The sequence below is a fragment of the Rosa chinensis genome, chromosome 7 (genome assembly GCF_002994745.2).
Source record: "Rosa chinensis cultivar Old Blush chromosome 7, RchiOBHm-V2, whole genome shotgun sequence".
Classification (NCBI taxonomy): Eukaryota; Viridiplantae; Streptophyta; class Magnoliopsida; order Rosales; family Rosaceae; genus Rosa; species Rosa chinensis.
Genome location: NC_037094.1, coordinates 23,981,799 through 23,995,065, shown reverse-complemented (window position 1 = coordinate 23,995,065; position 13,267 = coordinate 23,981,799). Strand labels below are relative to the sequence as shown.

General features: G+C 38.4%; 3 protein-coding genes across 3 annotated transcripts; all 3 read right to left on the bottom strand.

Annotated features, from left to right (window-relative positions):
• Positions 1 to 1,761: 1,761 nt before the first annotated feature.
• LOC112175396 lies at positions 1,762 to 6,224 on the bottom strand. Its single transcript, XM_024313072.2, has 5 exons — positions 5,991 to 6,224; positions 3,489 to 3,563; positions 2,772 to 3,401; positions 2,219 to 2,686; positions 1,762 to 2,128 (listed from the first exon to the last, which is right to left on the bottom strand). The coding sequence occupies exons 1-3, from the start codon at positions 6,096 to 6,098 to the stop codon at positions 2,799 to 2,801; spliced, it is 786 nt and encodes a 261-aa protein (XP_024168840.1). The 5' UTR covers positions 6,099 to 6,224; the 3' UTR covers positions 1,762 to 2,128; positions 2,219 to 2,686; positions 2,772 to 2,798.
• A 751-nt stretch (positions 6,225 to 6,975) lies between these two features.
• Positions 6,976 to 8,094, bottom strand: LOC121048852. The gene is made up of 2 exons (XM_040511971.1): positions 7,194 to 8,094; positions 6,976 to 7,112 (listed from the first exon to the last, which is right to left on the bottom strand). The coding sequence occupies exon 1, from the start codon at positions 8,066 to 8,068 to the stop codon at positions 7,208 to 7,210; it is 861 nt and encodes a 286-aa protein (XP_040367905.1). The 5' UTR covers positions 8,069 to 8,094; the 3' UTR covers positions 6,976 to 7,112; positions 7,194 to 7,207.
• Positions 6,976 to 11,165, bottom strand: LOC112175331 (putative mediator of RNA polymerase II transcription subunit 26). The gene is made up of 5 exons (XM_024313003.2): positions 11,049 to 11,165; positions 9,537 to 10,744; positions 9,341 to 9,455; positions 8,962 to 9,255; positions 6,976 to 8,568 (listed from the first exon to the last, which is right to left on the bottom strand). The coding sequence occupies exons 2-5, from the start codon at positions 10,289 to 10,291 to the stop codon at positions 8,332 to 8,334; spliced, it is 1,401 nt and encodes a 466-aa protein (XP_024168771.2). The 5' UTR covers positions 10,292 to 10,744; positions 11,049 to 11,165; the 3' UTR covers positions 6,976 to 8,331.
• Between the last annotated feature and the right edge of the window lie 2,102 nt (positions 11,166 to 13,267).

Sequence of the window (13,267 nt, the reverse complement as noted above, 5' to 3'; positions counted from 1 at the left end):
CGAGCATTGAAATTTAAGTATGACATACTTAGCCATAAATATCAATTTGTGTAATTGATAATTTCATATAGGCTCAATATGAGCTCTAGATGAATTCATAACTTCGCGAAAGTTAGAATATGTTGCAACATTGTGAGCATGATTCAAATTCGATTTATCTCTTGTCATAGTACTCATTGAGGCAATAAGTAACTTTGACCGTAAATGAATGAGTATATATGAGCTTTAGACTTTTTGATTCCATAAGTGAGCTTTAAGCTCTTTCACTCATTCATGGACTTGCCTTTGGCAATATGAATCCATCAAGTATTTGATTAAGCAATACGCTTATAATGAAACATAGGATTTGGGGATTTGCTTTTAGCAATTTTCCTTTAAAATCTTCATATTAGCCAAGACAACATACCATAAGTCTCTCGTCAATATAACACTGTACTTATAGAAAAGTTATCGCTTGGAGAAGAATGATAAGCCCATGTCTCTATAAAGAGATTTGTGTCATAGTGATTTCAATTCAGTTTAGTACACCCTTTTGTAATTTTTTAGGGTTGATAAAGTCCAAGTATATCATGACGTTTACAATATTTAAATTTATTGTAATTGCCTCTTTCCAATTTGGCCAATATTATAGTTTGTCGACACAATGAAATGTGGTAGAAAATGCTTATCCTTTTAAGATTGATGAATTTAGCAAATTGATCAAGAAAATGCCAAGTGTTTGAGAGAGAAATGCTTAATCAATATTTCTAAGGTTTTGTATTATTGATCTTACTTCGATGCCTTAAATAGACTAACAATTCAACCACACTGTCCCAATATTTAGTTGCCAATAGAATTCTAGCACACTAACAAACTTCCTCACTTGTCCAGCAAGTTTACTAATTTTATGGTTACTGAGGGTGAGCTGATATTTAGTTGATGATGACCTAGCAACAGCTGGCACTGTTAGGGTGCTGATTTGAGCGCTTCCAAAATCAGTAGAACCTGCATGGTATTGAGCTTCATTTGTTTTCCTAGCTGAACCAAAGCTTTGTCTTGATCGATCTATGTTAAGATATCCATGTTAGCTGCGAAGTATTGAGGAGCTATGTTGATGTAATTCTGAAATTTGAAGGAATTCAAAAGGCTGGTAAAGTGAATGCTGATTATTGACTTAAAACAAGTACCGAAATGGGATCATCTAGCTAATGCTCTTCAATCAACAATGCAACAAATTGTGTTCGAAGTCATGACAGAAATTTAGAAGGTACACACAAAACATTTTTTTCATGACTGAACAGAATAGACTCACTGGATCGACTATGAAGTAGATGCTTCTGTGATTCTTATATTCTGAATACTTGATTTCTCCATGTTTAATTTCAGGGTAAGTGGAGGGAATTAAAAGACCTGGACATCATTGAAACTCTGACTTTGTTTGATTTTGGTAGAACTTGGTTTCCTCCCTTCAGGCCATAAATTCCGAGTCGTTTTCTGATGTACGCCTCTTGATTTTATTCTAGTGCCAAACAAAATCGATGATTCTCAAATTTATCATGCTAATCATGTCTACCAACATACAGTCTGTTTCTTGCATGCCACTGTTCTTTATCAAAGAGCATAGATATGTCTGTTAATTTCATGTAGTTATGAATTTGTTCACAAGCAGAACCAATAAGTGATGCTTCCTCATCAAGTACATACTTTTGATTGAATTGACTGAAATTGATACTAAAGATTGCAACAACAAAACATATACAGTTTTCAAGTCTGTGTGCCCAATTCCTTAAACAACCCCGAGTGCAACTACGGGCACAGTTGTTAATCAATCCAACCCAACATATATGCACATCTACAACTGCCAACATCAATCATTTTCAAGCACTCATGTATCAATTTTCAAGAAGACCTCGGGTTGTAAGGCTTTGAAATGATCCACACGAGCAGAGTATAAGGTGGTCCATTCTTCTATGAACCTTTGTTCACGTTTACAACATCTTTCCCAATCTCTCGCAATAGGAGGCATCAGATGACCAGGTGTCAACGGTAGCCGGACAGAATCATGCAATGTGAAACTTTGTTCACATTTATGGTATTCTTCCCAATCTCGTGCAATAGGAGGCATCGGATGACCAGGTTTCAACAAAAGCTGGATAGAATCATACATCAATTTAATGAAGTAAATGCTAATAAACTATAACGTGATCTCATGTAATAAAAATGTGCAAATGGAGCATACCTGCACAAAATGGCCATTGAGAAATCCGACAGCAATCTCCCTAGGAGATGAGAGTGATAATGGCAAAGTCCCAAGTGGTACGAATGTAAAACATTGGACTGAAGACAAGTGTATGAGTACAACATTATAACAAGATGCAATAATATGCCCCATGTTGGGCATAATCATCTGGTGCTTCTTGTCAGAACATGTACGGTCAAAACATGCCAATGCTTTATGTAGCTCATTAATCCCTTTGTCTGATGAGTCTGACTTGAAAAGTTGGGCATACTGAGTTGAATTAAGCTCTAGCTCTTTTATTAAGTCCCTTCGCACTTTCACCCATCCATCCTCATCATTGTTACCCAACAATGATGCAATAGCCCTGAAACCGCAGTGACCATCACTTACCACATCCTTAATATCAAGGATGTATGGCCTCAAAACAGCTGGGCATGCACCTATAAACTTAAGTGGGATGTGATATACCTGAAACAAAGAATTATTAGAAGACTGCTAAAAAGGTATGAAGAGTGATTAGATTCAGTTATGGCTGTAGCGATATAAATTTTACCTTCTCATTTGATTGGCCTTCTTGATTTCAATGCACTATAGGACTACCAACAGAACTGCATTGTGCAAATTCCACAATCTCAGGCAAGGGTGAAGCAAAAGGGTCATTATCCTCCTGTAAAATCTCCAAAAGCTGCTGAATATCATCCTTCAACTCATCCTTCCCCCTTGATTTCCCGTCTGAAACAATCTCAGGCAAGGGTGGAGCAGAGGGGTCATTATCCTCCTGTAAAATCTCCATAGGCTGCTGAATATCATCCTTCAACTCATCATTCTCCCTTGATTTCCCATCTGAAGGAAATCTACTAGAAAATAAAAGATCTGCGTTCGAGTACCAGGCGGAATGGTTATGGATTCCTTTAACAACCTTCAACTCCCAATCATCATCAGTTTCTAGCTTTTTGCCTTGTAATTTGAAAGGACAATCACACTTAATTGTTCCTTGAGGTCTTCTATTCTTCCCTCTCTTGGAAGTTCGCCTATCATACTTTCCACTCCTCTCACAAGCCAATGTAATTCTTGCTCTCTTATTGCCTTTACCATTTTCAGACCTGAATGTTATAATTTTAAAACCATTCAACCTCCCAACTTCACAGGCCCATTCCACTAGATCATCTCTGCTCTTGAATATCTATGCATCAATATCAATTTCAAGTAAGTATAATCATGCAAACACAAATAAGCTTCTATCAAATTACTTCATTTAAGTGAAGATTACCCGAGTCGTAGTGAACTCGCTAGTGTAATCCTTTCCACATGTAAACTCTACATTACTGGAGCCAATCACTGCAGCCTACAAAATGCAAAATGTACACAAGTATGAGCCATATTTTATTGTAATCAAAGATAGTGGAGGACAAGCATCTCAATTAATTTCCAATTATGAGGAATGCTATTGAATGGTATGGTCACTAAGTAGTGCAAGTTTGAATGCAGCCGACCTATTTCTGATTGCATCCCTAGTCTGGACATAAATAATGGGCAGCTTCAACATCAATTTTTCTACTAGCTAGTCTTATTGTAGAGCTACCTACCTTTTTCTTTTTGAAGTTTTTTTTTTTTTGGTTACAATGGAGATGATCAAACAAACCTATGCTACAGTTGTGGATAAACTTCAAGGTAAGCTTGCCAGTTGGAAGGGCAGAATGTTAAGCTTGGCTGGTAGACTTACACTCACTAACTCTGTCACTTGACTCACTTCTTCTATGCCTGTGTATGCTATGCAGACAGTGAAAATTCCTGCCTCTGTGTGTGTGATTCTTTAGAACAATTGAACAGGAATTTTTTGTGGGTTGACTACAATGATAGCAGGAAAATCCATCTTGCCAATTGGGATCTAGTTTGCAGACCCAAGATGTTTGGTGGTCTAGGAATAACAAGGATTAGACAAATGAACCAGGCAATGCTTGCTAAGATTGGGTGGAGGATGACTCAAGGTGATGGGGGATTGTGGAGCAAGGTTCTTCATCAAAAATACGGAAAAGACACTCCTCTTCTTCATGCTAATTATTCCTGTCCTTCTAGGAGCTCTAGCACTTGGAGAAGTATTCTCCATGGTGTTCAATTGCTGAAGAAAGGATTAATCTGGCGAATTGGAGATGGGGCTACTGTTAATTTCTGGAATGACACTTGGACATCTGATGGGCCTTTAGTTCAAACTATTGCTGATACGACTGATGCCAATCTTGACACCAAAGTTAATGAGTGTTGGAGCGGAAGGGAAATGGAATTTGAACTTTCTCAAGATGCATTTTAGTGATGATGTTATTAATAGAATTATCAAAATACCTACTGGTTTGGAGGCTTGTGGTCCTGATAGGATAAATTGGAATGGTACCAATAATGGTCACTTCACTGTGAGATCTGCTTATCATATTCTATTGAATGAAGAACACTTTGAGGAGTTCCCTTGGTATTTCCTATGGAAACTTCCTGTTTCACCTAAGTTGAAGACTTTCCTTTGGCTTCTTTGTCATGGTAAGATTCTCACTAATGTGGAAAGAAGCAAAAGGAGGTTGACCACAAATTGTTTCTGTCCTGTGTGTCATGATCAACCTGAGACCCTTATTCACCTTCTCGGCGATTGCCCTGTTGTTCAGAGAGTGTGGAGTCAGATCATATGCCTGGACTCTATTTCAAGAACTATGCAGCTAGACTGGTATGGATGGTTTTTTGCTAATACTCAATGCAAGAAATCGTGCTATGGCAATATGAAATGGCGTACTATCTTTGTGTACACCTGTTGGTATTTATGGAAATGGAGAAACAAAACTGTTTTTGACAATGACTTCCATTTCCCATTTAATCCTAGCAAGGTGATAATTGATGCTGCTAAAGAGTGGACGTCTGCAAATAATACTATTACAAGGAAATCTAAGAAAACTACTATTGGTATGTATTGGATCAAGCCCCCTACAGATTTCTACTAGTTAAATGTTGATGGTGCTAGGCAACAAAATGGTAATATTGCTGCTGGTGGTGTGTTAAGGGATCACACAGGCTGGTGGATTTTTGGTTTCACTGCAAATTTAGGTTGTGGATCTGTATTGCTTGGGCTAAAGATGGTTTCTGCCTCCCAATGCCATCATCTTTTGGTTGAGTGTGATTCTAATCAATCATGGAGTGGATGAGTTACATCCTCTAAAAACTATCACTGGCTCCTGCAATTTGTTGAGAAGAGAGTCCTGGAGTTGTGAGATGACACATGTTTACAGGGAAATTAATCAGGTTGCTGATGTGCTTTCCCAGGCTGGTTTGGACACTGACATTGGAGTGGACTTCATGGAGCAACAACCTCCACAAGTGATGCCCTTCCTGAATGATGACTTGTGTGAAAGTCCTAGATTTAGGAATGTTGTTTCTGGTTTGTAGTTTTCTTTGTGTCTGGACCTTTTGGCCCCAAATTATCCCAAAAAAAAAAAAAAAACACTCTTAGGAAGACTAGCCTAAACCCAATTTCCGCTTTCCCTCACCACTTGGCCAACCCCATTGGCTTAGTTCGACTCTAGCTTCTTCTACACATGGATGGGATACTTGAGAGGACTTCAGATTATCTCCATATGGTGATACATGCTCCTTGAAGAAATGCAAGACCCTAAATTGGAGACGGTACTCCCTCAGTCCCTCTTAGTTGTTTTTTTGTTCTTGCGTTGTATATTACTCCAAAATCCTTGAAACAAAGGGGATCAATATGAAAAAAAGGAAGCAGATATATACATACCCGCTTAGTAGACCTCCCTCTTGTTTCTTCGTTGTCGTTGTTTCCGTCCGCCGATAGAGCTTGACCCGTCGCAACCCCACCGACGTCCTCAACCGTGGTCAGCGACATCCCTACAGCGGTCAGAGGATCAATAGCTACTTCAGTGGTTTTATTGGGACCAAATTAACCTCACCTTGCCTCTTATTGTTTTGGCTCACTTAAATGAGGACTAAGACGAGTTAACCGAGATGTGGAAGCAAGGATCGCAAATTCAGCTTTGCTAAAAATTTCATTACTCTAAATTTATGAAAATTTTAACCAATTCATGAATTGAAATATTCCAACGAAATTTTAAGTATTCACCAATTAAACTGTGCAAAATGTTAGTATATTTTGTATTGTGACACATCAAAAGTGGCCGTAAGTAAGTTAATTAAAAATTCTTTTGCTTAAAATCTCAATGTCTTGATTGTCTACACAAAATTGGCATCACATTAAGTTAAAAATTTTCTTTTGTTCATCCAAAAAGAATATAGTAAGAAATCTTCTCGAAGACATGAAAATGAAAAAATGGTGAAAATAGTTAAAGAGAGAAGAAGCAGAAGACGAAAAAGACAAAAGAAAAAAAAGTGAGCTTTTTGGGTGCAAACCTCCTTTATCACGTATTTGGTGAAGCTAGTCATTTTATCAGTTCTTTCCAATCATGTACTTTGGTTATGCTCTAAGAGTAGTTTGTAATCAAACCGCCCATTGTGTGATTAAGGCTGCATTATCTTTACATTTTGCAACTTAATTATTAGTAGAAAAATGATCCCCGATTGGCTCTCCTCTACCATTCACCTCTGCAAGATATTGAGTTCATTTATCAAGTATGTTAATGGAGTGCTGTACTTTAATTTCCCTTCATCTGTGGGCGGCAGGGTTTAATTTCAGTTATTGAATGAAAAATTCTTTTTAATTTCCCTATTTCGTTTTCTCATTATCAGTTGACAAGGGAAAATTCTTGAGTCTGGAATATTTAGTTAATGATGCTTTGCAAAAAGATCATAAACATTTGACACTTCCATCATCACTAGGATCTTACTACTCCCATAGGAAGCAAATCCAATCAAGCCAAACCCAGGAAACCAACAAACTATAGAGATAGTGATCTAAAACAAATAGCTTCAGTTACCGTAGTCGCTTGCTTTGACGCCTTTCCTTCTTACTCATTTCTTGCTTCAGCTCGTTCGCTGAGATCAACTTACAGGGCCTCCCTCGTTGTCTTTTTGGATTTTGTGGCTGCTCAGGTTGCTTTGGGTGTGGCAGTCCTTCACAAGCTCATTATCTGGATTCAACTTTCGAGGCCTGCCCCTTCGATTTTGTGGTTGCTCAGGATGCTTCTGGGGCTGCAGCTCATGATGCTCAATATCTGGATTCACCTTTAGGAACAGTGAGTCTGTCATCGACAGAGCAGGTTCATATTTTGATGCGGCAAAAAGACCCAAAACCATATTTCTTTTCAACTTAGGAGGCCTCTCTTGTCTTTGATTTTCTGGTTCATCCTGCAGCTTCTGATACTTAGGAGGCAATGATACATCTTCATTTGCAGCCACATCCAGTTTTCGTTTAGGAGCCCTGCCTCTTGGTTTCTGTGGCTGCTCAAGATGCTTTGGGGGCTGAAGTTCACCATTATGCTGATTTTGTGAATTCAACTTAGGCCTCCGTAGGCCTTGATGCTTCATTTCTTGTGGCTGCTCACACTGGTGTTCTGAGGGCAATGATTTTGCCATCGATACAACAAGCTCAGGTTGTGATGCAGCTTGGCTGCATGAACGCAAGTTCATATGGCACAGCTTCTTCTGTTGCAACTCTTTTGCTGTTTGAGGAAGATCTTCCACTGATGCTGACTTGAGCTGTGGACTTTCTGCCATTGTTGTTGGCTTGGATTTCAACATCTTTTGTTGACCATGATGATCTGTATTTTGCACCACCGGTTGAGATAACTTATCCATGATTGTTGGTCCTACATCTTCACATGCTTCAGGAGTACTGAGAAGTTCTACAATCTGACGGCCTAATGCTAGTTTTTTTGCAAGGGAGGATTGGACCAATGGCATTTGGCATTGTTGTAGGTTCTGATGTTCCCCGCTTTCGCCAATTACAGTGATTTGCTTGTTGCTTCTTCGATTGAGATGAATTTTCTATTCCCAGCTTTTCTACTTGAGACCTTGCAGTACTTGAAATCAATGATGAACCTGCCATAGATCTAGTTGTAACTTGTTTACATTCAGACAGTATTTTTCCTTGAGATCTAAGTTGCCTCTGCTGCAGCTGTGTTTGGCCTGTTTTCTTTGCTGATCTCTTCAGTTTTTTAGGCTTTTCAGTTACTCCAATGTTTAATTGCTGGGGATCCTGATTCCTTCTTGGTGATAATTCCACCACAGATAGTGACTAACGATTTAGTTTTGGACTGCCTCTGGCCCTCGGGAGGCAACTCCCTCTGCTGTGCTGGTTCCCGTGACTGTTGCTGTGTTTGACATGACAACTCAAATGCTTTACGACCACCCTGACTTTTTTCCTGTACTGGATCTCTTTGCTGCTGCTCCTGCTTAAGTTCCTAGGTAATACAAGAAATCGCAATCAGATTGAAGCAACTTGTTGATTGTTACATGCATATCTATTCTATGTATAACCAAAAACCCCCTTTGTCGACCATTTTAGCCAAAAGCTCCCATTATTCCCTGTTTCATTATTTAAAGGATATTCACATCACCTTAACATTTTTCTTTCCATTAACTTTTATAACTCCTTCAACATCCTATCTTTCTCTGAAACAATATTTCTGGCGTATGTAAACTCCCATAAAAAAATATGTTTGTATTTGTGCATGCATGTATTTTTCTGTGCAATACCTGATTACCTATCGAAGAAAAGAGAAAAGAGATTCATGTATTATCTATCGCTCTTTTCTTTGCTAGAATAAGCAGAAAAGGGGGGTAATTGTTGCTACCTGACAGTTGGGTTCATTCGATACTCTGCAATCAGATTCAGATGCCTTTTTACCCCATGGACGTAGTTGCCTCAGCTGGTGGTGCTTCATTTGTGCCGGAAGACGACAATCCATATATTCCTTCTCTCCACAAGAACCAGCAATTGGCATTGTTCTTTCCTCTAAGTCCATAAAAGGGTTAGGAGTTGTATGGCTAAACTCTCTCATGGTCAAGAGATCCAACAAACTTTCTTGCACCCTATGTGTCTTTTCCTGAAGTTTATGCGTGATCCTCAACAATTCTAAACAATTCTCCTGAGTCAAGAAAAAGGTCATAAGAGGTATAAGTTAAATGACGAGGCTGGGACCATATTATATATACATAAATTTTAGCACCTACCCTAGAGAAAGTTGATGAACTATGGTAGGGCAGTTTCTGACTAGTAAGAGGAGTTGAATTAACGGCTATGGCTGCAGCTTTCTCTTGCTTCTTGGAAAATGACTCCTGCATACTGCTGTTTATGAAATGAGATAAGGGCACATAACAAATAAACAATAACATAACCGACATAAAACATAGAGAGAGAAAGGCCAACCCAGCATTAAGGATCTTCCTTAACTCAATTTGCTCTTGCAATTCTGAGACATTCTCAACTTGCTGTGCTTCTGGTCTAGTCAGCTTGTCAATCTCTTCAACTACTTCCTCTTGGAACTGAATTTGTCTTTTAATGCCTTCAATATGTTCTTCGGTCACTTCACATCGCTGTTCTTTACTTTGACACGGTTCTTCACTTTGATCTTCAGGCGCTTTATATTTCAGTTTAGCATCAATCTTCTTTTCAACGCTCATTACAAGCTGTTCATTTGGTTGCTTTGAATATCCATCTTGACGGTCGATCACCTTACTATTCTGTTCATCTTGACTTTGCTGCCCATGGTCTCTCTGTTGTTCAGTCACTTCAGTTTCTTGTTCTTCAGTCACCTCATGAGTCTGTTCTGCAACATTGTGGATATCAACACTCTCAGTAGTTACTTGTATTTGACTTTGATTTTTCTGTCCATTCACTTCATCTTTTTGTTCATTTTCTGGCTTTGACGATCCATTTTGATAGTCAATCACCTTACTGTTCTGTTCTTGAATTGGTTCTTGATTTTTCTGTCCACATTCTGTCTGCTGTTCAGTCACTTTATACTCCTCTACTGCAACATTCCCATTTTCAACAATAAATTCTTGACATTGCATCTGAATCTGATGTCCATTCACTTCACCTTGCTGCTGAATTGGAAATCCACTTTCATCTTCAGCCATCTTACCATGCTGTTCTTCATGAATAAATTCTTGGCTGCCCATATTCCATTTGTTGTTCAGTCACTTGAACTCGTTTTTCACTGACCTTATACTTCTGTACCTCTTGAATTGGTTCTTGACTTTGATGCCCATCTTCTCTCTGTTGTTCGGTCACTCCATATTTCTGTACTACAACATTCTGCTTTTCAACAATCAATGTAGTTGTCGTTCAGTCACTTCAACTTGTTGTTCTTCAGTCTCTTCCCATTTCCCTTCTCCGGATGAGCAGAAAGATGTTGTGATTGGAGAACCATTTTCTTGACATTGCTTCCCAAGTTGTAGCTTTTGGTCAGTCAGGTCAATCACTGCAATCTCCTCAACAGGACATCCATTCTGATCATCAATGACCTTACTCTGCTCATTTTCTCGAACCGGTTCTTTCTCTTTTTCACTCACTTCATCTCGTTCTTCTGCTAATTTTACATGTTCAACTACTTCCGCAGACATCGCCAATAGCTGCAAAAGGAGTAAAGTTTCTCCCTTTAGCTTTTTTTTTTTTTTTTTTATCAGTTTAGCTTTTTTATTCTTACTTTTCACTTTACAAATTTTAATCAAAAGCATCGAACACATTTCTATCAAAATATATCTGAAAGTATAGAACTTTTTACTTCTACACACTTGACACAAAACCAGAACAGTGATGCAACAATAAAGGCTCAATCTTTCATTTGATTCTGGTTTGATACAGCAAACAAATACCAAAACAGTAAAAGTAAAAATAAAAATAATCATCATATTATACAGAATGAAGAAACCATACCTAAAAAATGATGGAAAGGCAGGAGCTTGATCGTTATCTATTACCAATCATCTCTTCCTACGCCATTTTTGGAAAGAGTGATTCTTTCTCTTAGGGTTTTTCTAAGCTCTGTTTTAGAGTCTCAGTTGTATCTACTATCCAGTAGCTTCTGTGAAACTTTTCCAGCTTGATATAAGACTTCATTGTTTTCTCCGCCCGGGCCTTTCTTGGTTGGGCCGACTTGTTATTGGGCTTGCAGAGTTTTCCCGCTTGAAAGGTTTGAATGAACCGCGAAAACCCGGTGATTATATATACTATTATTACGAGAGAGAGGATGATTTATTAGCCAAAAGTCCAAAACTGAAAATTTTGACATATTTAACCTTGAAATATTAAAAAATTTTAACAATAAATTAAATCACAAGGGTAAATAGGATAATTACAAAATAGATTTTTATTCAGAAAATTAAAAAGAAATGATTCCATAACCCCTACTTTTCTCTCCCACTATTTTCTTACTGTAATAACTATCCACTGAATCTATTTATTCTGCAGATAACTTTTTTTCTTTTTTTTTAACAATTAAAATTTTTCTTACACATGCAGAGCATGTGATTACAGACTAGTATTATGTAAAATAACCAACAAAAATGAGTTTATGGCTTTTACAGTTTACTTCTGTTGTTCTACATTTGCTTCTTTATGGCTTTGTCATTACTCATTACAACGAAAGAAACTCTAACGTACTACATGCTCGCTAGAAATAGCTCTCGACCAATACTGGCTGAGTAGCGAACATAGTCACCAAATGATGTCCATAGTGTTCGGTTCTTATCTACTAAAAGATACTTCAAGTTGCCTTTCAAAAGCTCACTATGCAATAACCGAACATTATGAAAAATTTTGCTGTCCAACCATTGGATGTTGAGCGATCCACATTTTCAAAAAGGTCTCATGAAAAACTTCTAAAGAAAGTAGTTGAGAGGAGAACAAATGGAAAAGTCCCTTTAGAATCTGAAAATGGCGGGTTATCGTGTGAGGTAGAAAACTGAGATGACTGAAACTAAATATTTTCAAGATCAATTTCTCCTACCAAGTACTATAGCACTGACAAATTGTCCAACATTCTTTACTCTCTAACTCTGCACTTCATAAACCAATCACGAGACAAGAACACAAGCATAACTAAAGAGACAATATACAGCATCTCCAGCAGCATTACATGATTATATTACCCAACAAAAGACAATTTACAATATCTCCAGCTACATTCCAATGCATTTGATATGACAAAGTCAACAGTGAAGAGAAAAGACTGAAAATAAGATCAAATATGCACCTTGCTGAATGTCATGAATAACAAGTCTTGGATATTTAATTTAAAAGACTGTCCAAAAAGATGACGGATTACTTCTGACCTAGCATCATCTTCACTTCCATCATCACAATGGACTCCCCAGGAACACAATCTAATGAAGTCAAAAGATGGAAACTAGCAAACTGGAAAGCTAGTTATACTAAAAAACAAAAGGTCTCGGTTACCATAGTTGCTTCCTTAGGTTCCTTCAGTCACTTTTCGAGCCCTCCCCCTCCCTTGACTCTTTGGAGTTCCTTCAGTCACTTTTTGAGCCCTTCCCCTCACTTGATTCTTTACTGTTCCTTGACTGACTTTTTGAGGCTTTCCCCTCACTTGACTCGGTAGTTTTCCTTTGATCAATTTCAAAGGCTTTGCCTTCACTGGACTCTTTGCTTGCTTATGTTTGTTCTTTGAGAACAATTTTCTCCCTGATATAGTATTTAAATCCGACTTAGGGGGCCTCCCTTGTCTTTTTGGTTGTTCCTGCAGCTTTTGACGCTTAGCAGTCCCAGCTCTATCCGGTTTTGATTTAGGAGGCCTCCGTCTTTGCTTCTGTGGCTGCTTAGGAAGCTTCTGTTCTTGACTTCTTGTGACTGCTCACAATGGTGCTTTAAGGGCAGTGATTCAATCATCAAAACATCAGGTTCAAATTGTGACGCGGCTTGGCTGCGTGAGCGTAGTCTCCTATGGGGCAGCAGCTGCTGTTTCTGTGGCGGCTGTTTTGTTGTTTGAGGCAATTGTCCCACTATTGAAACATCAGGTTCAGATTGCAATGCAGCTTGGCTGCATGAGCGCGGTTTCATATGGCGCAGCAGCTGCTGTTTCTGTGGCGGCTCTTTTGTTGTTTGAGACAATTGTCCCACTGCTGCTGGATTGATCTGTG